General features: G+C 42.6%; 1 protein-coding gene across 1 annotated transcript in view; it reads left to right on the top strand.

Annotated features, from left to right (window-relative positions):
- CLDN19 (claudin 19) overlaps positions 1-20,680 on the top strand; it is a 41,099-nt gene extending 20,419 nt beyond the window's left edge. The window contains exons 2-5 of the mRNA XM_088464099.1: positions 10,002-10,166; positions 13,385-13,469; positions 15,534-15,683; positions 19,521-20,680. Of these exons, the coding sequence (XP_088320225.1) occupies positions 10,002-10,166; positions 13,385-13,469; positions 15,534-15,683; positions 19,521-19,563 (443 nt within the window). The 3' untranslated portion in view covers positions 19,564-20,680. The remainder of the gene's footprint in view (positions 1-10,001; positions 10,167-13,384; positions 13,470-15,533; positions 15,684-19,520) is intronic.
- Positions 20,681-21,278: the final 598 nt, after the last annotated feature.

Below are 21,278 nucleotides of genomic sequence, written 5' to 3' on the forward strand. Positions count from 1 at the left end.
TCACCCCCTCCCAAAAAAGCCAAGGTGCAGAAATCTGCATGGAAGGTCATGCTATCCATTTTTTGGGACTGTTATGGCATAATCCTAACCGATTACTTTCTGGTGGGTCAAGCCATCACCAGTGCTTTCTACTGCACCCTTTTGTAGAAATTGCGGGATGCCATGAAAGAAAAATGCCATGGTATGAACAGCAAAGGCATCCATCTTCTGCCGACAATGCATCCGCACATTATGGCTAAGCTTCCACTGTGGAAGCCAACAGGTGTGGCTATGAAATTTTGCCCTATCCCCCCTATTCGCCAAATCTCACACCCAGCTACTTCTTTGTCTTCCCTGGGATGAAGAAGCCACTTTGGGGTGGGCAAACTGACAACACAAATTATGTTATTCTGGAAGTGAAACAATGGTTCTCAAGGCAATCGCAAGACTTCTATAATGATGGGTTGCGGAAGGTCAAGAAACGTTGGCAGAAATGTGTGGCTCTGCAGAGGGACTACGTGGAGAAGACTTAAGTTCAACATACCACATTTAACTTTCTATCTCATTCTGTTCTTGGTGATAATTGAAACTTTATGATACCCCCTCTTACGTATGTTACAATATACTGCACTATGGTGTATTTTCTAAAATGCATTGCTGTTATTAATCTGGTACATTATCATGCATGCACTAGCAGTATTTACTATATACTGTATATATATATTTTAAAGGGGCCCAGACCATGCACTCTCTAATGGTTAGCCAAGCCTCTGTGGAGGCTGGCCACAACCCTAAGTAAGGGCCCCTATTGCTGCATTCCCTCGATGGGTCCTTCATGCCCCAGTCCGACACTGCAAGCATGTACTACACTCAGTCATCCACTATTTCTTTAGTCTCTTTTATTTGTAGACAATTAGCACGTCATAGGGATCAGTGCTGTGTAGTACTATTCCACATATCAAGGTTTATTCATATAGCAGTGAAACACTCTTTATCAGTAATAACAGGGCTTTTCTCAGCTTTTCCCATTCAGAAAAGGGGCTGCCATGGAGAAATATCAGATTTCCCCAGCGGTGCCCCTGATTAGTATGCATATTGCTTCCCCATACACTAGCGATTCAAAGAAAAGCTCAGCTTTCTTTTTCATTTCTCAAAATAAATTGCCATCTCAGGATGGCATAATGAACCTCCTGAAGGGAGAAAAGTGCTGTCTTCCTGCTTCCTTCCTGTCCTCCCCATCCCTTTTACTGACACCTAACCAATGAAAGGAGTCTGGGCTACTCCGCTTTTGCTTGCAGACTTTTTGGAGTCATTACAGCCCAGCTGGATAAGATAAGTTATCTTCCCAGATCATCTCTGCATGGGCTTGGGGTGGAGGGTGGTTTAGGTAATGTGTGCCTGCCTGCAGTAGCATCACAAGGGGCTGATCTGCCGTTGGCACTGTCGGCGCATGCGCAGACAGGTCCAAGAATGCTGTATCTGTGAGTACTGCATTTCTCAACAGGATAGCTGAGGGGCATGCTTTTCGGACCGCATCACCGGACAGGTAAGTATTTCTGAATTACTACTTAGAAGTGCTAAATGTCGTAATCGATATGATGTGATATGCTGCTGCTGCTGGTGAGTACACTGTGTGAGCACTACAGGTGGCATAATGTGGGGGCTCTACATGTGGCATAATTTGTGGGCACTACAGGTGGCATAATGTGTGGGGACTACAGTGTGGCATAATGTGTGGGCACTACAGGTGGCATAATGTGGGCACTACAGGTAGCATAATGTGTGGGCACTACAGGTGACATAATGTGGGGGGCACTACAGTGTGGTATAATGTGGGGGGATTACAGTGTGACATAATGTGGGGGGCACTATAGTGTGGTATAATGCAGATGCACTACACTGTGGCATAATGTGTGGGTACTACAGGTGGTATGTGTGGTGCACTACAGTGTGACATAAGGTGGGAGGCATTATAGTATGGTGTAATGTAGATAGACTACACTGTGGCATAATATGGGGGGCACCACAGTGTGTCATAATGTTAGTACATGTGTAGTGGTCTCATTTACCCACAACTGACCAGCATTGCAAAGGTTACTGGGTGGCTCACCACTACCTCCCTGACCCCTCCATACTCACAGCTACCTACCTGCACTATCTCCCTGATCCCTCCATACTCACCACTACCTACCTGCACTATCTCCCTGACCCCTCCATACTCACCACTACCTACCTGCACTATCTCCCTGATCCTTCCTTATATATATAAGATGGGGGCTGAGCTGCCGCGTTTCTATGTTCTGAATGCAACAGCACAGTCAGCGCTGCCACATAGAGGGGTATTCAATATGAAAGGTTAACTTCCCTGGCGAAGTTAACGTTTCATATCAGAGTTTTTTACTGCGTAAAGGTATGGTGCGCGCTCCCGCTTATCCCTGTATTCAAAATAAAATTAACGAAAACGGGAAACTCCGAAGTTGGATTTGCGTAAAGTTACGAATTTTTCCTTAAAATAATTGTAAGACCCCCCTAAAGTAGTAAAAACATGTGGGAACACTATGGGTACCCCCGTTTTAGCCTTTAATTGAAAGTCGGGGATTTAAATAGCCGCAGCAGGTGTTTTTTTTCCCGACATTGAAGAAGTGATGCAGAAGAGCACTTAGGTTATTTTTTTCGTTTTTTTAAGTGGTTCCATCAAATTTGGGGTACATGAAAATGGGTACTAGCATATTTTTAAATCCCTAAAGTCAGTTTTTAAAAATTCGGCATTTGTGCACCTACCGCTGTAAATCTATTCTAGAAAACACCTGCCGCATACTTGCAGAATAGCCCTGAACCTATTTCCCTATTGTTTAACAATTTTTTCCCATTTTTTTTTTTTTTGCACCCCAATTTTTAAATACATTTTTTGCGGTGTCCCTATTTTTTTTTTAACTTTTTTTGACACAGTTCTTTTTTAAATGTCAATCTCAGGGGTGCAGGCTATTTATTTTAAGCCTGCACCCCTAAACCCCAATTCTGCACTTTTTTTCGACACCTATTCAATGGTGAAAAGTTATCACCGTTTTTTATCAAAGACTTTTCAAAACTGCGATAAGTCTTTGAAATTGAATACGGTGTAAAACTAAAACAAGCGATATTAACGCAAAAACATTAAAAAGTGCGATATTAGCGCAAAAAACGATGTTATCGCACCCATATTGAATACCCCTGATAGAGTGAAGAGCGGCTCCCTACTCCCCTCATCAGCATCATGTGACAGATCATGTCCGTGACGCTGACCACTGATGTCGGGCTTCAGGAGCCGCTCTGCGCTCTATGCAGCAGCACTGACTGTGCTGCTTCATTCACAACAGAGAGCCAGAAGGTAAGTAATCAAGGTGGGGGGGGCAGGGGTAGGGGATAGGTACCCTGTGGTGGCTCCCTTAGTTGCCCCAGGGCCCCCACAAGCCTTAATCCGGCCCTGCTCCTTCCACCATACTTTACAGTTGGGATGAGGTTTTGATGCTGGTGTAAAAAACCTTTTTATCTCCACATTGGTTGGATAGCAGACCTCCCAACTGTCCCGACTTTAGTGGGACAGTCCTGCTTTTTGGAAAATGTCCTGCCATCCCATCTGCGGTTGACAGTTTGGGGAGGTCTCCCTCTCACCTGCTGGTCTACATAGCAGAACAGCGGTGAATGAATGCCATGCACGCTCACAATGTCTCGTTCTCCTCCTCCCTTATGTTGGAATGTATGGAATCGGCGTAATTGGGTTCTCCCCACATAACTGGTACAGTGACTTGGTATGCGTGTATGCAGCTATTGTTAACAGTAATAACAAATACATATTTTCCTGTAGATTGGTCCTGCTGTATACATCTTACAATCTACAGGAAAATATGTATTTATCGTATGATGATAGTTAAATGAACATTCTCGTCTGCAAGCACTTGTCTGAATAACCCTAAGAGAGCCAGACTAAGCATAGCATTATTATTATGTTGCATTATATTTTTCTATTAATGCTATGCTTAGTCTGGCTCTCTTACGATAAATTGCCCGTTAACAATGCGGAAATGCTAGTTTCTGCATATTTAGGTTACCGGGCCTTTCATCATCAGGGGTCCGAATAGGACCCTCTAATATTCAGCAAACTCGGAAAACTGAAAGTGCTGTCCTGCACCGGAGCAATGATGAATTAAGTTAAGTATCCTCCGCAGTGAGGCAACCCCCGATGATGAATAGAGCCCTCAGTCTGTGACTTCTGTGTGCCCCAATTCCCCACCTCACGCCCTTTTCACATGTATACCTATCCTCACTTGGCTCCTGATATACTCTGTGCTGCTGGGGCCCTGCTCTTTCACTATATAACTCTCAGGGGCTTAATTATTAAATACCTGGTTTTAGACAATATAACAGCCCCCACAGAAACTAATGGGGCAGCTATTGCGATCGGAAATTGGATCCGGGGTATGCTTTAATTTTGTGGGTCTCCGCAGCAAAGGATTTCCCACAAAAGTGCTTAATTTATATGACCATCAGTCTGTTGCTTCCTACTGACTTTATTCCCCTCCTCACTTCAGCACACTAGTGGGCAGGTCACTGCCTCCAACAGACTCATCACCCTAATATGCTGTGATACGCTGCTGTGCTGTCAGCATTTAGATGGTTTGATTTAAGTTGTTCTTTACCTGCTTACTATAACCTTGGGAGTACACATTCTCCAATACTTTAAATTCAGTTTGAAAACAAAAGAGGTACCCTGAACCCAATCTAAGGCATTTTAAAAATGTACTCAAAGGAGAGACCGACCATTTTATAATAATTTTTATAATTTGATGTATTTTCTGTTAGCTATTTATTATACATTTTTATACTGGGCTAGTATTTTGGATCAGTCATTCATAGGGTTGCTAGCTTCAGATTGTGCCCGATGCTGCAGAGAGTTTTCTTGTCTTCTCTCCTCCCCCACCTTCCCATCTCCCTCCCTGTCTCTCCCTCTGCCCCATTGAACATGAGCTAGACATACATAATAGCCCTGTATATAATAGATACTACAGGGTATATTTATCAAAGGACCTGATTCAGACCTGCTTGCTAGGCTGCGTTCGCACGCAGCCAGCCCATGTTTGCAATCTGAGCATGCGTACGCATCGCAGTGCGAGAACTAGTCCATGCGATCGGGAAGCGTACGCTCGCTGCGCATAGACAGCTCGCTAGAATGAGTGACAGGGCAAGCCGTTTGTGGGTGGTGATGGGATGGTTGATTGAAACGGGGGAGTGGTGGTGCGAATGCAGGTGTGCCTGAGCGTCTCAACGCCGTTTCAGAGCCGTGCATAATTAAGACGCAGCGTACTAGTACACGTCACCTGGCTGAATTTTACACTGAAGCACTCCCAGCACTTGCGGTAGGGTAATGTCAGCTCCAAGTGCCGTGATAGTTTCCGATGTTACACTATGGTACCGATGGTTGCATACACTTCCTGGACATGACGTGGGAAAGTGGGCGTCTTAAGACAGGCTGGTGGGCGTCTGCATATGCAAAGCGATTGCACGCTAAGGCCCGTATTCAATTTGGAGCGAAAAGCCAGAATCAGCAAAAAAGTTTTGCCGATGATGTCATTTCGCCAGGAGGAAAAGTATCGCCGTATTCAATGCAAAGTCAATGCAATGTAATAGGCGAAAAAATTTCGCCTATGAATAGCAGGTGGAAAAAAGTGCAGAATTGGGGTTTGGGGTGCAATGTTGCGGGTACCCCCGTGCAGCCTTCAGACAGTCCCCCAAAGGTAAAAAAAAACACTTAAGAGCACCCCAAAAAATCACTTTAATTTTGGGGGCTAAAAAAAAAATGTTGGGGGACAAAGTTAAAAACTAGCAAACTAGACTCTAAGGGGGGTCCCCAAGTATGCCCCATGTGTTTTTTTCATTGCAGGTGCTTGCGGTAGGTGGATTTTTCATGATATTTTAAACTTAACTTTAGCAACTTTCAAATATGCTGGCCCCCATTTTCAAGTACCCCAAATTTGCTGGGATAAGTTATTTTCTGCAAAAAATACTCCTGAATAGTATTCTTCAACACTTGTACAAAAACACTATTTAGCAGCTATTGAGCCCGTTTAAAAACACCAAATACCTTCAGCAAGCCAAATCAGGGGGTACCATAGGGAACCCCCACGTCAGAGCATCTTTTGGGGGGTGTCAGGCTGATTTCCCCAAATCTGACAGGACTTTCCGCTTGATTCAGTTTCGCCGGGTCCCGTTTTCGCGTACTTTCAAATTGAATACGGGGCTACACGTGCACGCGCGTGATACTTTTCCGCATGCAACAGGTGAAGTAGGCAGAAAGTCCGTACGATCGCGGATTTGCATACTTTCGCTGCATGCGAACGCATTTAGCAAGCAGGTCTGAATCAAGCCCAAAGTTCAATTTTGCATTCAATTTTATGTTTGATTTAACTCACCTGAAATCGAATCAAATGAAATGTATAAATCCCTGTCAAAATCCCACATTTACTAAAATTCTATTTTGGAAGCCTTTTCTAAATCAAATTCGATTTGGTTTGATTTTGTGCAGTGATTTCTTGTACGATTTTGCATGACCATGTGCAAATCGAACTTTGAATCATACTTCAAATCGAATCATATCCCCATAATAATAAACCTCCTTCATGCTGGAATTTTTAGCATGAGCAGATATGAATGACACAGATGCTTGCACAGATCAGTGAGATCTGTGCATGCATCTGTGTGTAAAAAGTGTGTAAAGTGTTAAAATGTAAAAAACAAATGTCCCCCCCTAAAAGTACAAGGAGCACCAGGCTTTTCAGAGCCAGTTCTGGTTGTGAAAATACGGGGGACAAAAGACAAACTTTAAATCAAATTTCAAATCGCACTTTAAATTGAACTTCAAATCCCCAAAATAATATACTTGCTTCATGCCATTGAAGTCAATGATGAGCAGTGTCTTAACTAGGGTATTTGGCGCCCAGGGCAAATTAGAAATGGAGCACTTTAGCGCGCAGTGAAAAAGTGAGTGTAGTCACATGCCACAAGGGACGTGGCCACTGGAAAATGGGTGTGTGGCAACATGACACACCACCATTTCTTGTGACTCTGGGAACATTCCTTTCCATTCCATATGCATCTTAATGCCCCTTATGTAATGTCCCCAGTGGCAGTACCTCCTGTAGTAGTGCTCCTATACAGTGCCCCTTATACAGTGCCCCCAGTAGTGGCCCTTATATAGTGCCACCCAGTAGTGGTCCCCCATATGTAGTGCCCCCAGTAGTGCCCCCTCATATGCAGTGCCCTCAGCAGTGCCCCTTATATAGTGGACCAGTAGTAGTCCCCCCTATGCAGTGGTCCCTCATATGCAGTGCCCCTTATATAATGCCCCAAGTAGTGGTCCCCCTATGCAGTGCCCCCAGTAGTGGTCCCCCCTATGCAGTGCCCCCAGTAGTGGTTCCTCCTATGAAGTGCCCCTTATATAATTCCCCCAGTAGTAATCCCCCCTAATGCAGTGCCCCCAGTAGTAGTCCTGCCCTATGCAAAGGTCCCCCCTATGCAGTGCCCCTTATATAATTCCCCCAGTATAAGTCCCCCCTATGCAGTGCCCCCATTAGTAGTCCCCCCTATGCAGTGCCCCCTGTAGTAGTGCCCCTTATATAGTGCCCTCAGTAGTAGTCTCCCCTATGTAGTGGTCCCCCAATGCAGTGCCCCTTATATAATGCCCCCAGTAGTAGTCCCACTATGCAGTGCCACCGGTAGTGGTCCCCCATATGTAGTGCCCCTTATAAAATGCCCGCAGTAGTAGTCTCCCCTATTCAGTGCCCCCCAAGAGTGGTCCCCCTAAGCAGTTCCCCCAGTAGTGGTCTCCCCTATGCAGTGCCCCTTATGTAATGCCACCAATAGTAGTCCCCCCTATGCAGTGCCCCCAGTAGTGGTCCCACCTATGCAGTGCTCCCAGTAGTTGTCTCTCCTATGCAGTGCACCAAGTAGTTGTCCCCCCTAAGCAGTGGTCTCCCATATGCAGTGCCCCTTATATAATGCCCCAATAGTAGTCCTCCCTATGTAGTGCCCCAAGTAGTAGTCCCCACTATGCAGTGGTCCCCCTATGCAGGGGTCCCACCTATGCAGTGCTCCTTATATAATGCCCCTAGTAGTAGTCCCCTCTATGCAGTGCCCCCAATAGTAGTCCCCCCTATGCAGTGGTTGCCCCTATGCAGTGCCCCTTATATAATGCCCACAGTAGTAGTCCACCCTATGCAGTGCCTCCAGTAGTGGTCCCACCTATGCAGTGCTTCCAGTAGTAGTCCCCCCCTGCAGTGCCAGACAAAGACACACACAAAAAAAACTAAAACACTTACCTGACTCTCCGCTCCTGCCACTGTCTGGTCATCTGTCCTCCCGGGCTGGCCCGCTTTGCACTATGGGAGAGATGTCATGACATCTCTCCCATCCCCCACTGCGGGAGCCGGAAGATGGAGCTCATGAGTGAGCTCCAGCCCGGCTCTGGCAGTAGGCACAGCAGTCTATGAGAGTTTGTCTGACTCTCATTGGCTGCCAAAACACTGCCACCGGGTAGTAGGAGTGTAATAGCCAGCGGCAGTGTTTGTTACTGTGTAGTGCGGTCTGCACTACACTGACCAGTGTCCTGGACTGCGAGCGGCGGTGCCCCTCCGTGCCGCCGGTCCGATGGTGCCCATGGCACAGCCCTGCTCCACCCCCCCTAGATATGCCACTGATGGTGAGAACCGTTCATTGGATGAGAGAGGTGGAGGGTCACCTCTCTCAGCCAATGAATGCTCAGCCCAGGCATTTCTAAGAGAAATGCTGCGGCTGAGCTCAGTGAGCTGTCTTTAGAGGACGGTACTTATGTTTGTGGTTTGGGACTTGGCTTTTTTTTTTAAGAAGATGTGGATGCTACATAGACAAGAGGACATGTCCAGAGACTGTAGGTGACTATGTGGGAGTGGTAATGGGAGTGTAATAAAGTTATACTTTCACGGTGTGTCTTGTGTTTATTTTAATATTTATTTTACAGGTGAACTAGAGGTACCAGCGGGCCCTTAATGCCCTGCATGCTGGCACTTGTGGTTCAACAAGGACCAGCATGTGGGGGAGGCTTCCTGGGACCTGTAGTTCTACTGTAAAAGTCAATGTTATTATATCTAAATTTATACATAATGAATCTGGTACCCACCGGCCAGCAGTGTCGGGGGATAGTAGAAGACCCTTTTATTGTGGGGAACCCACCTCCCCAGGGATCCCCAGCCTGAGCTGACTAACGGTCAGTTATAATGCTTTGCCTGGTGGACCTGGTGAAAGGGTTCCCCTGGCTATTGTACTACACCCTGCTAGAAAGAGTCTGATGCTGTTTTTGGAAAATACGGGGAACCCTTATGTCTTTTGTCCACCTTATTTCCAAAAGCAGAACCAGCTCACTGAGCCCAGTGCAGGTTGTGCAAAATACGAGGGAACCCTATGTGTTTTGTCCCTGTTATCTACACAACCAGGACTGGCTCTGAAAAGTCCGGTGCTAGTTGTGCTATTAAGGGGGGGAACCCACATAAGTTGTCTTTAAATTTTAACATTTTAAAAGCTTTTTACACACAGATGCATGCACGGATCTCACTGATCTGTGCATGCATCTGTTCATATCTGCTCATGCTAAAATCGCAAGCATGAAGCAGGTCTATTATTTGGGGAATTTGAAGTCCGTCTTAAGTTCGATTTGGTGTTCCTCTTCAAATTGAATCTTAGTAAATGTGGGATTTTTATGTTGGTCTTTGTAAAAGTACCAATGTTTCACCGATGTTCAATTTGAAGTGGGATTTGAGTGGGATTCGGTTTTATGTACGATTTGACATTTTGTCTTTAGTAAATATCCAAATGCAAAATCGAATGTCAAATCACTCAAAAATCCAAATCGAGCATTAGTAAATATACCCCTATTTCTCTAGTGATTGGTTAATAACAGTTTCCTTGTTAGATGGTGGATCATGAATTCATGTGGTACTCTTTATTTCTTCTTTCAGTTCAAATCCAGACAACTCGGGCCCTCATGGTGGTTGCAATGCTGCTGGGATTCATTGGTATCATTATCAGTGTTGTCGGAATGAAATGTACAAAAGTAGGTGACAGTAACCCCATCATAAAGAACAGAATTGCTGTCTCTGGTGGGGTCCTGTTTCTTGTTGCAGGTAACAAACGTAGTATTTATAAAATGTTCTAAAAAATATACAAAAAATTACATATGCATAACCTGGCAAAAGTTATTAATGTGATTAATACAAAAAGATTATTTCTATTCATAAATAAAAGTCACATTTAAGCTGGACATCCACTATAAAATTTTCTGTCAGATATCTGTCCAATCTGGCTGGTTGGAATGAAAACCTGGTAATGTATAGGAGTAAATGACAATTGTCCATTTGCTCACAAACACTGGAAAATAGCCAAAAATGGTTGTTCCGACAAATTGGTTAAAACACCCAAATGTAACCAATTTGAAAAAAATGTTTTGTCTGTTTTCAGTGTTTAAAACCATATGATTGACTCAGTGGCGGAACTCCTGGAGACAATGGAGTCATTTGCTGCTGGGTGCCAGCCCTGAAGGGGGCAACTGGCTCCATTGTCATCCAGGCCTGGCCACTGCTGAGGAGGAGCTGCATGGAGAAGGAGCGCCGCTGATCGGCGCTCCACCTCCAGTGGCTTAACTACGGAGGATGCAAGGGGTGCGGTTGCACCCCCTGCACCCTCCATTTGCCGGGCGCTCGCTGAGTGTGATGCCAGCGGTCGCCCACTCCTTCTTTCCCTCCGGTGCCAGAGGCAGCCGGAGCCCACTCCTGAGCTCTGGGTCCCGTAGTGCACTATGGGAGTGACATCATGAGGTCATTCCCATAGTTCAGAGGAGCGGGCGTCGGGGACAGATGGCAGCAGCACTGGAGCGGGATTGAAGGTCATTTTTTTTTGTATATGTGTGTGCGTGCGTGCGCGCGCAGGGGCACTACAGGGGGCACAATACTGGGGGTATTACAGGGGGCTTAATACTGGGGTCATTACAGGGGGCTTACTACTGGGGTCATTACAGGGGGCTTACTACTGAGGGCACTACAGGGGGCTTAATACTGGGGGGCATTAAAGGGGGCTTACTACTGAGGGCACTACAGGGGGCTTAATACTGGGGGCATTACAGGGGACTTACTACTGGAGGCAATACATGGGGCTTAATACTGGGGGCTTACTACTGGGGGAATTACTGGGGGCTTACTACTGGGGGCTTACTACTGGGGGCTTAATACTGTGGGCTTACTACTGGGGACATTACAGGGGGCTTACTACTATGGACACTACAGGGGGCTTACTACTGGAGGCACTACAGGGGCCTTACTACTGGTGGCATCATATGGGGGCACTACAGGGGGCATTACAGGGGCCTTACTACTGGGGGCACTGCATAGGGGTACCACTAGTGGAGGTACCACATAGGGGAAACACTACTGGAGGCACTGCATAGGGGGACCATTACTAGGGGGCTACTACATAGGCGGGCACTGCATAGGGGGACTTCTACTGAGGGCACTGCATAGGGGGACCACTACTGGGGGCAATGTATAAAAGGGTGGCAGCAGAAGCTGGGGCTGTGGGGGGTGGTGGTAAATTTTTATTGGGGGGGGCACCAAAATGTATCTTACCTCCGGGCACCTGGGATGAAGTTACGCCACTGGATTGACTGTCATTTGCTCCCAGACAATACCAGGTTTTCATTCCAACCAACCTGTCCAGATTGGACAGATATCTGACAGAAAATTGTATAGTGTATAGTGGATGCCCAGCCATAGTCTAACAAAACCTGCATTGCATTTTCACATGATTCAAATTATGTGGGTGAAAAAAACAGTTGAGACATGAAGTTCCAGCAATGCAATCTTACATGTTTGCATTTGTTTCCCCATTTTGTCCTGTATTTGTAAATTTCACACTCCTTCCAATGTAAAGCCTCACTTAGCAGCTGTTTAGGGATATTTAAGAAGGGACATCATGGCGGATATTGGAGATATCTGCTGCAGACAGTCCTCCTCTTAATGCAGAATCAGTTCCCATAGCTGTCTATGGGGACTGTGATAATGCCCGAAAGGCTTAGCTTAGCATCTTTACATGGCATTAGCCACTGTAGTTTAAGGGAGAGCTAATGCATTTCAAAGTTAAACCCAGAGTAAAATGGAATGAAGGGGAATTAAGTCATAAACCCGGGTGCAACATGCATACAGCATTCATAATCCCACCCCAGAGTTTTAAAAGCTGAGATGACGCAAATGGAGTCATTAAGTCACAATCATCACATAGTCTCATACCTCGCCGCTGCATCTACCAGAAGCGAGGTATGACAAGTACAGTATGTAGGTGACATGGCTGGCACCTAATTCTGTGTCTTTGTACTTGTATAAACAGTAAAGTTACCCTCTACTTGGGATACAGGTGTATAAATAGTCACTCTTGTCATATGACTTGTATCAAAATTGTACAGCCATGGCCAAAAGTTAATCCTATTGAGAACTTTTGCTCAATCCTCACAAAAACCCACAAATTCTGACAAACTCCAAGCATTGATTAGGCAAGAATGGGCGGCCATCAGTCAGTATATGGCCTAGAAGTTAATTGACAGCATGCCAGGGTGAATTGCAGAGGTAAGAAAAAGAAGACTCAACACTGCAAATATTGACTCTGCATAAACTTAATGTAATTGTCAATAAAAGCCTTTGACACTTATGAAATACAAATTTTACTTCAGTATACCATAGTAACATCTGACAAAAAGGTCTCAAAACACTGAAGCAGCAACTTTGTGAAAACCAATACTTGTGTCATTCTCAAAACTTTTGGCCATGGCTGTACTTATATTGTAATGCAGTCTACCACAGATCTATTAAAAACAGTTGTATAACTATATTATTTTACCTTTTGTTACTAGAGATATAAATGAATACAACATACAGTGCAGAGTAACCTTTGACCCATGTTTATTGTATAGTAAGTGGCCTGGTAGTAAGTGATATGAAACAACACGAATAGCAGACTGTGACAGATAGCCATACTGTATCTTTGAGAGGTCATACTGTATCTCCCAACATTGGTCCGGGTAATTTGGGTCAAAACAAGCCCCAACCCAGAGCCATACAAACCAAATTCTCAATATACATAAACTGCATAGACCCCAAACGCCAATTTCTGTCCAGTCACACCCACTTTCTGGTAATACTCCACCCTGTTGCCCATAATCCCCTTCCCTGAAAACAGGACAGATGGATGGTATGAGTTAGTTAGATTTGCAATTGCATTGACCTCAATGATTATACTGTGTATTGTATGGTGACATCTCACATACAAACCTGTCTGTCTCTCACTTCTGTCTCTTTAGGTCTGTTAACGTTAATAGCTGTTTCGTGGTATGCCACTCATGTTACTCATGAGTTTTTTAACCCAAGTACCCCAGTTAATGCTCGGTAAGTTAAAGTCTTCTGAAATGTTATAATGGTACCAAACATTTCTTCTATGTCATCATTATCATTCATTTTGAAACAGCCTCCAAAACAGCCTCCTCATTGCATCTCATTTACAAAGTGCAAAAGATTTAGAACTGCCACCAAAGTGCAGTGCAAGCAGATGTGTATGGAGTAGGTGCACATGAGCTGTTCATTTTCTGAGGCAATACAAAAATGAGCGCTGGAAGGGGGCATTTTGCTCTATAGAAGTTTACATCTCATTTTCACTCACAAAATCCTTCACATTTTGTACGCAGTATTTGTGTTATTTCCCATGATGCAGAGAACTCCTCGCCTAAAGTGTAAACATATTATTATTATTATTATTATTCATTTCTGTGAAATGACTGCAATACTTCCCATCCCTCCAACAGTCCATGCTCCACTTATCAGTGACCAGTGAGCCTCTTAAACACAGCTAAGCAGCAAGTACACGTCTAGTGATTGGTCAGCATATGATAAAGCAGTACATGAAAAAGATCGCCATGTTCATTGATTACTTACAGTGGCACCAGTGTGCCTAGCCAGCCTGACTACAAAGGATGCCAATTCATTCCTTACTGAGACATTTATCTTCATGTTATGCACTCTATGCAATAGATATTATTTTAGCATTTTCAAATTAATTTCTTACATTTTGCTGACTAACAAATCCCACTGCTTGAGTCAGCTGCTTCATTTTACCCCATTATACATTCACCTCAATATACTGTATACTGTACATACATGCAGATTCTCCCATATATACCATAGATATGGTATCTACTGTACTAACAACAAGGAATGTCAGGCTTATCTGGTCTGCTTCTACACACCCGCACAATGGTGTGTCAGTATGATGTATAAAAAGTTGCATTATTCTTCCATTATTATGATGATTACTTCAGCATACAGGGCTAACGCCTGACATTTGATAAAGGACTTCTGCCTCAAAGCACCTTCTTCATAAATTTTAAAACACACTTTCTGACTTATGACAGATTTGTACGTCAGGATTGACTTTCTTTGGCATCTTCTGAGCCCACTGATGTCAAATGTCATCTACAGTGTTTCTAAGCAGGTGATTTCAGACAGATGTTTTACTAGGAGTTACTCCAGTAAGTTGTAGTTCCGAATGTAATAATTTTACTTATGCAATATAATTTTTCTCAAATATCTATTTTATTAACATCACCATCATAAGATTAAAATTTTAAATAACAAATACAAATATAAAATATTGTTGGCGTGATTTTATCTTCATTGAAAATATAGATAAAGAAATAAGAACAAAAAAACCCATACACACACAAAACTCAGGCCCAGAGCAAAAATTATTCGGTTGCAAACTTCCAGCAGATCGTCAATTTGCTAGGAATGATTTCTCATCTTAGTGTCTTGATGAGATGGGTATGAAATACCTGCTGCTCAGTAGCCACCGGTTCAAATCCCGACAGTGTCAGCCCAAACAGTCAAAATCCCGACGGCGACTGTAAACCCCTCTAACCATAACCCTTTCTTAGTGGTGCCTAACCCTAACCCGCCCCCGGTGGTGCCTAGCCCTAACCTCCCTTCCCACACCCTAAATCCAGCCCTCCCGGGGGTGCCTAACCCTAACCTCCCAGGGGTGCCTAACCCTAACCTCCCCTCCCCGCAGCCTGACCCTAACCCTCCCCGGGGGGTGCCTAACCCTAAGTTCCCACAGGGGTGGCTAAACCTAACCCCCCCCCCCCCCACGGCTAAGACTTAACTGCCTCTGCCATCTTACGATCGGGATGCCGGCTGTCGGGATTCGGACGCCGGCATCCTGATCCCTGAGGGGGCTGTGGCGTCTGCATTTAGCCAGGCGGCGGGATTTGGGCATTGGTATATCGACGCCCAGCATCCCGTCCGCCGGCAATATACTGTAACTACATCCCATCTTGACAATAAAAATTATCAAACAGATAGTCCCTGAACCTCTCCTAGGACCAATAAAATAATGCACTCCTCCCAAATTGGTATAATTATACTAGTTCTAGTTATTAACCCATTTTTATTTCCTAGGTATGAATTTGGTTCAGCATTATTCGTAGGATGGGCTGCCGCCAGCCTCACCATGCTTGGCGGATCCTTTCTGTGCTGCTCATGTGCCAATGACGAGAGGGGAGGACAACAGTATTATAGACAATCACAGCCATCAGCAACAACCAGAGAGTATGTTTAATACCTAGAACATTCCAATACATGCTAAGCACCAGTTTCCTCAGGTGTTCCCAACTAAACCATGTAAAATAGAACCATATTAGTTTTTGTTCTTGTCTTTTCTGTTTCTTTGTTTTGTTTGTTTTTGCATAATTACTCTTTTAAGTATATTAAGTATATTTCAGTCTATTAACACATCACGTATTTATTATTGCAAAAAAACTAACATTTCTTATCACTTGTTTTGTGCATGCGTTCAGTGTACAGTATGCCTAATTTATGATAACTCCCTCATCCTCAGACAAAGACTATTATACCGCCAACTTCTTGCCAGTTTTCTAGGACTTGAAAAAGTTTTATACTCCTTTTATTTATCAAGAGACACAAGTCAATCAAGTTCAACCTGTTCTCTCTTATCCTATTGTTTATCAGGGGGGAAGGGAAACCCCATTAAAACCAATGCCAACTGTAGTTTGAGTTTTTTTATCTTCTTAAAGTAAAGCTTTTTTTCTAGTTTTAAAGGCTTTATGTAGTCTGGGAAACATAAACTATCATCACCTAGATAAAAATAATTTCATTATATTTCATTTTCCACCTGAAAAGAAAGTTATATTCCACATTCACCAAAAAGATGAACAAACAAACTGAACCCTTGTGATAAAGTTTGTGCTCAGCACTGAGCCAAATTATGTAACTTTGCATTTAGGGAGTATCTTGTAGCCAACAAAAAGTTTACACTAAAAACATCAGTATGTATGTTGCCCATGCCTATTAATTCAAGCCTCTACTTGCATGATTTTTCTGTGAATTAATTGATTTAACAAAGCAACTGCATTAGGTTTGTGGTTATGTAGTTTGTTTTAACAAATTGTTTATTTTTAATAAATATTTTGACCAATTTTGTTCTTGGAGTCTATAAAAGATCAGTTTAATCTTTAAATATGTTTCCATTTCATATCCTGCAAGTATTCTGTAATACAGATGTTATTGAAAATATATCTCCATGTTTTATACACATTCAGGTCCTGTGGTTATTAACCTACCTAGTTTTTACTGAAACAATTAAATCAGTTGGGATCTTTAAAATGTACATACCAGAAGTAGGTAGACTGGAAATTTCCCATGGTAATCTCTCTATAATTGCTTACATGGTGCAGTGAAATAAATCTGCCGTCTGCTTTTTACTATAGTCCAGAAAATAAGGCTTCTCTCACTCCCTGAGTCTTGCCATTATACAGTCTGGCTTGCCCTAGTAGAGCTGGCCACATAATGGAGGCTTTAGTCAGGATTGGTGTGTGGGACCTGGGCACCAACCATTTGTCTCCAACCTCTCCCTTCTTGCAGCTTACCTAGTGAGTTGTGGGGTAACAATTTCTATTCTTGGGAGTGTGGCCCTTGGATGTGACATCATAGCCTAGTGCCACACTCCCTACCCATTATTAATATGGAGGCACAGCACCCAGCAACTTCAGAGGCAAGAAGCTGACAGCTTCATGTAAGTGGTCGGCGATAAGTGTGGAGGAGCCAAGGTGACAATTAAGACACTGAGGGGTCTATTTACTAAGCAGTGTTAGGAGACAGAGTTAAAAGTGATAAGGTGCCAGCCAATCAGCTCCTAACTGCCATCTCACAGGCTATGTTTGAAAAATGACAGTTGGGAGCTGATTGGCTGGCACCTTATCACTTTTAACTCTGTCTCCTAACACTGCTTAGTCAATAGACCCCTTAGGGCCTGATTCTGAGTTGGACGCATCTGTTATCAGGGACACAAACGGCATGTACAGTATATGCATGCAGCACATGCGCAGAGGCAAATTTATGCATTTCTGCATATGTCCATCCTATTTTGAGCTGTACAGAACTTGGCCAGATCTGTCTCTCTATAATATAGGGCACTTTGGGATGGGAATTGGGTGGTGGCGAAACAATTGCACGTAACCACCCTAACTTGTAGGAGTGTTGTGGGCGTGTATAAAAAGTTCTGTGTAATTGTGTGATTCCAAATCGTGCATACGGGGAAGTTTCTGTTTCTGATGCATGTCTTGCACCCAGCATAGGGCTGGTGCAAATGCTGATACTAATGATGGCGGTATTGGCAGCCAGCATTAGATTAATGGGCAACACTGGTTTCCGCTTGTACCAAGCATTAGTTGAACATATTCTTGTATTATCACAAAGTAGTAAAAATCTAGCCTCCGGGGCTGCCCACAGCTACAGCCACTTTGCCTGCAACTTAGAATCTGCCCCTGAATGTGTAAAATTATGTCATTCATTAACAGGTCTACAGTATGTACTAAGCCTTGGAGACAAAGTGGATGGCGATAAAGGGGTCTATGTACTAAACCTTGGAGAGGGATAAAATGGATGGAGATAAAGTACCAACCAATCAACTCCTGTCACTTTACAGGCTGTGTTTGAAGAATGACAGTTAGGAGCTGATTGGTTGGTGCTTTATCTCCATCCACTTTATCTCTCTCCAAGGCTTAGTACATAGACCACTCAGTGTTTTAGGTACCTCGTCCACCATGCAACCCTAGAAAGCTGCATTAGTTTGCCTAATGGTAGCGCTTTACACAAGTAAGAGGAAGAGTCCACCTACAGTACCTAATTCACTAGGACCTGGGGACAGTAGGAAAATGAACCATTGTTATTAAGAAGAATAAACTTCCATAAATTTCCATCTAGCTCTTAGAGCGTGTTACAGTGTTCTACTGACATAGCGCGGACATGCTCTCTATTTAGATGAATGATGTGAGGAAATGAAAGCATTGTTTATTAATGTCAGAGTTTGAAGCCAAGCCTTCATTTATATGTACTTTGCCAGAAGAATGAAAGATTAGCAAAGGGTTGTCTGAGATACAAACCACACAAACCATCCAGTCAATGCTTCAAGTACAAATATCCATGGCTACATTCATGGCATCACAATAGTGGTAGGGACACATGCCAATGTTCTGTCGCTCAGGTGGACATACACATGAAAAATTGCCTTTGCCACATATAATTTGGGTGCATGAGGTAACATGCTAATAAACTTAATTACACTGTACACATATGTATTATATAATAAATATTACACTACTACAATTATTGGTTAGTATGTGTAAGGTATGAGCAGGTAATCATTTTCGTTATTACCCTCCGTGTTTACAAACTTTACATGTATGTATATTGTCATATACAGCATAAATACTTCATTTATTGTAAACTTTGTTTACTGTCTTATTGGATAATCATTTTAGTTCAGCTATTTTCTAAATTTTTAATTAACTACACTTTAATGGCCTTAATACAATTCCAAGGCATATTAAAAAGTATTATAATATGCTCAACTGTCAACTATATATAATTCCTGGGGACAATGTTGTGGCAATTCCAACAGTGGCTCCACTCAGTGGTTTTACTCTATATGACAGTAGATACCAATACTCTCAAGGAGCACCCAAATAGTGCAGGAATGTCATGTCAAGAAATAGTGAGAGGAATGTGATCCCCCAGTGGTGTTCAAGCACTTATGCACTGCTAACCAAACTGGGCTTAAAAATAATAAAACATATAAACAGAAGAATATTCTAATAATTGCAGCTCTTTCAACAATTACATCTAAAGACTAAAATAAGATACTGCACTCCATAAAGAAAATGTAATAAGCATAATTAAAATGGTGCATTGTAATTAATTTACAACTCACCTTATACAACAAAAAAATATATACATTTGATTATAGTAACTATTGAAATAAAAAATAAGTTGGTTATCAAATCTATCTTTGTATACTGTTTTTAATAATCACATAAACCATGAAATGTTCCATATTTTGTTTTGTAATTCAATCATTGTTTTATCTAGAACCACAAAAATACCCATAAAGAAAAAAGAAGAAACAAGTTAATCGTAGAACCCACCAATTAATCCATGTTTGCAAAATAATTTGGACATTGGAAAAAGAAAAATTGAGGAATATGGATATGGAAATGGGTTCAGGAAGACCAAAGAGACTTGCTATATTAGAACAACTGTGGCAGAGCTTTTGTAAATGTTCTGATTAGCCTACATGGTGTACTAATAAGGAACAGGTATCTTCTAGAGCAGCGGTGTCCAAATGATGTCCCATGGGATTTTCAAGGACCTCCAAGGCATTTGTGTGGTCCCCAGCATCTCTAAGAAATTATACACGCATCATTATTTTTCTTTTTGGGAGAAGCAGATCTGTATCTAGAAAACTAATGCAACTGTTGCCATAAAAAAAGCAGACAGCCATATTCCCATGTTTTAGTGTGTCTGTAAGAAATGCTTGCAAAAATGAAATATGTGTCTTTTTCAGGAAGTCAAACAGGGACATTGTTTAACTTTAGACAGTTTATAGTCACTTATTCTCTCCTTCCTGCATAGAACAAAGGTAATTACATCTGAGAGTGGTTTTGTTCAAAAGTTAATGCAAGTAATGGCACGCTGAGCAAACATTATGCCAGTTTATGTGATAAAGTGTCCACTGGGTATCTGTTTAACTGGAGTCTATGGTTGACATTTTAATTTACATTCTCCAAGAAAGAAATAGCATTCACAATTTCTCCTATTATGTTAAATACATTGATGCCCATTCCAGCATTGCCTATAACACCAAATATGAGCAGTTGTGTAGATGTCCACAGTTGCTAGGTTTGTTAAACCCTGCAGAACTCACTTAAATGTTTTCGTTAATTTTTTTATCTCAAACTTCATATTACACCAAATCTATATGGGAATGTCAATTATACAGATATGACCTTGTAATTTATTCATATTAACACACTAATCCAGAAATATTTAACATTTATTTACTGTTAAGGGGCTACTGAATAGAGAGTCTCCTTACATTCATCACTTATAAAATAACAGTTCCTCAAAAGTATTTTTTTTTCATATGAACATGTACATATTGAATATAGAATGAATTTTGAAGTGCATTTAAAATGTTTTGCTGTGTATATAACTTTTTGTCAGCTATTAAAAATAAATATAATAATTTATCTTACCTCAGAAAGTATACATTTTGTCAGTACTCTGGAAGTCATTAAAGTAAGAACAATGCTGGAGTCTTTTTATGTTGGAATTCTTGAAAAGTTGAGTCTGAATGATAATTATTTGCTAAATATTTTCTGCTTGTTTTTATTTTAAGGCCACAAATGCCATCAGTGCTCGTCACTGGTATCATGCCCTTCCTCATTCTAATTTCTTTGCACAAAAGGACAAATAGGAATTTCGGACAAAGGGGTCCATGTACTAAGTGGAGATCAGGGAACCAAATGAAAAAGACAGAGAAAATCGTTGTACATATTGCTTCTCAACATGTACTAAAGGCTTTTGGTTCAAGTTCAGAACATGGAGGTGCTCCACTTAGCTACAGAGACCCTGCCAGAATATCCTGCATATTGGCCTGTACAGACAGCGCATCCTTCCTATACCTCCAAACATCTGTATGTCCCGCGTAAGCTCCACTCCATCTAGATCTACAAGTGTGTAACTGTGAGCATGGCTGTACCCAGGGGCGGATTGGGATGGAAAACAAGCTCAGGAAGTACAGTTGGGCATATTGTGTATAAAAAGCACATGCAAAATGAAATGCAT

The sequence above is a fragment of the Taudactylus pleione genome, unplaced genomic scaffold, assembly GCF_031769625.1.
Source record: "Taudactylus pleione unplaced genomic scaffold, aTauple2 ptg001575l, whole genome shotgun sequence".
Taxonomy (NCBI): Eukaryota; Metazoa; Chordata; class Amphibia; order Anura; family Myobatrachidae; genus Taudactylus; species Taudactylus pleione.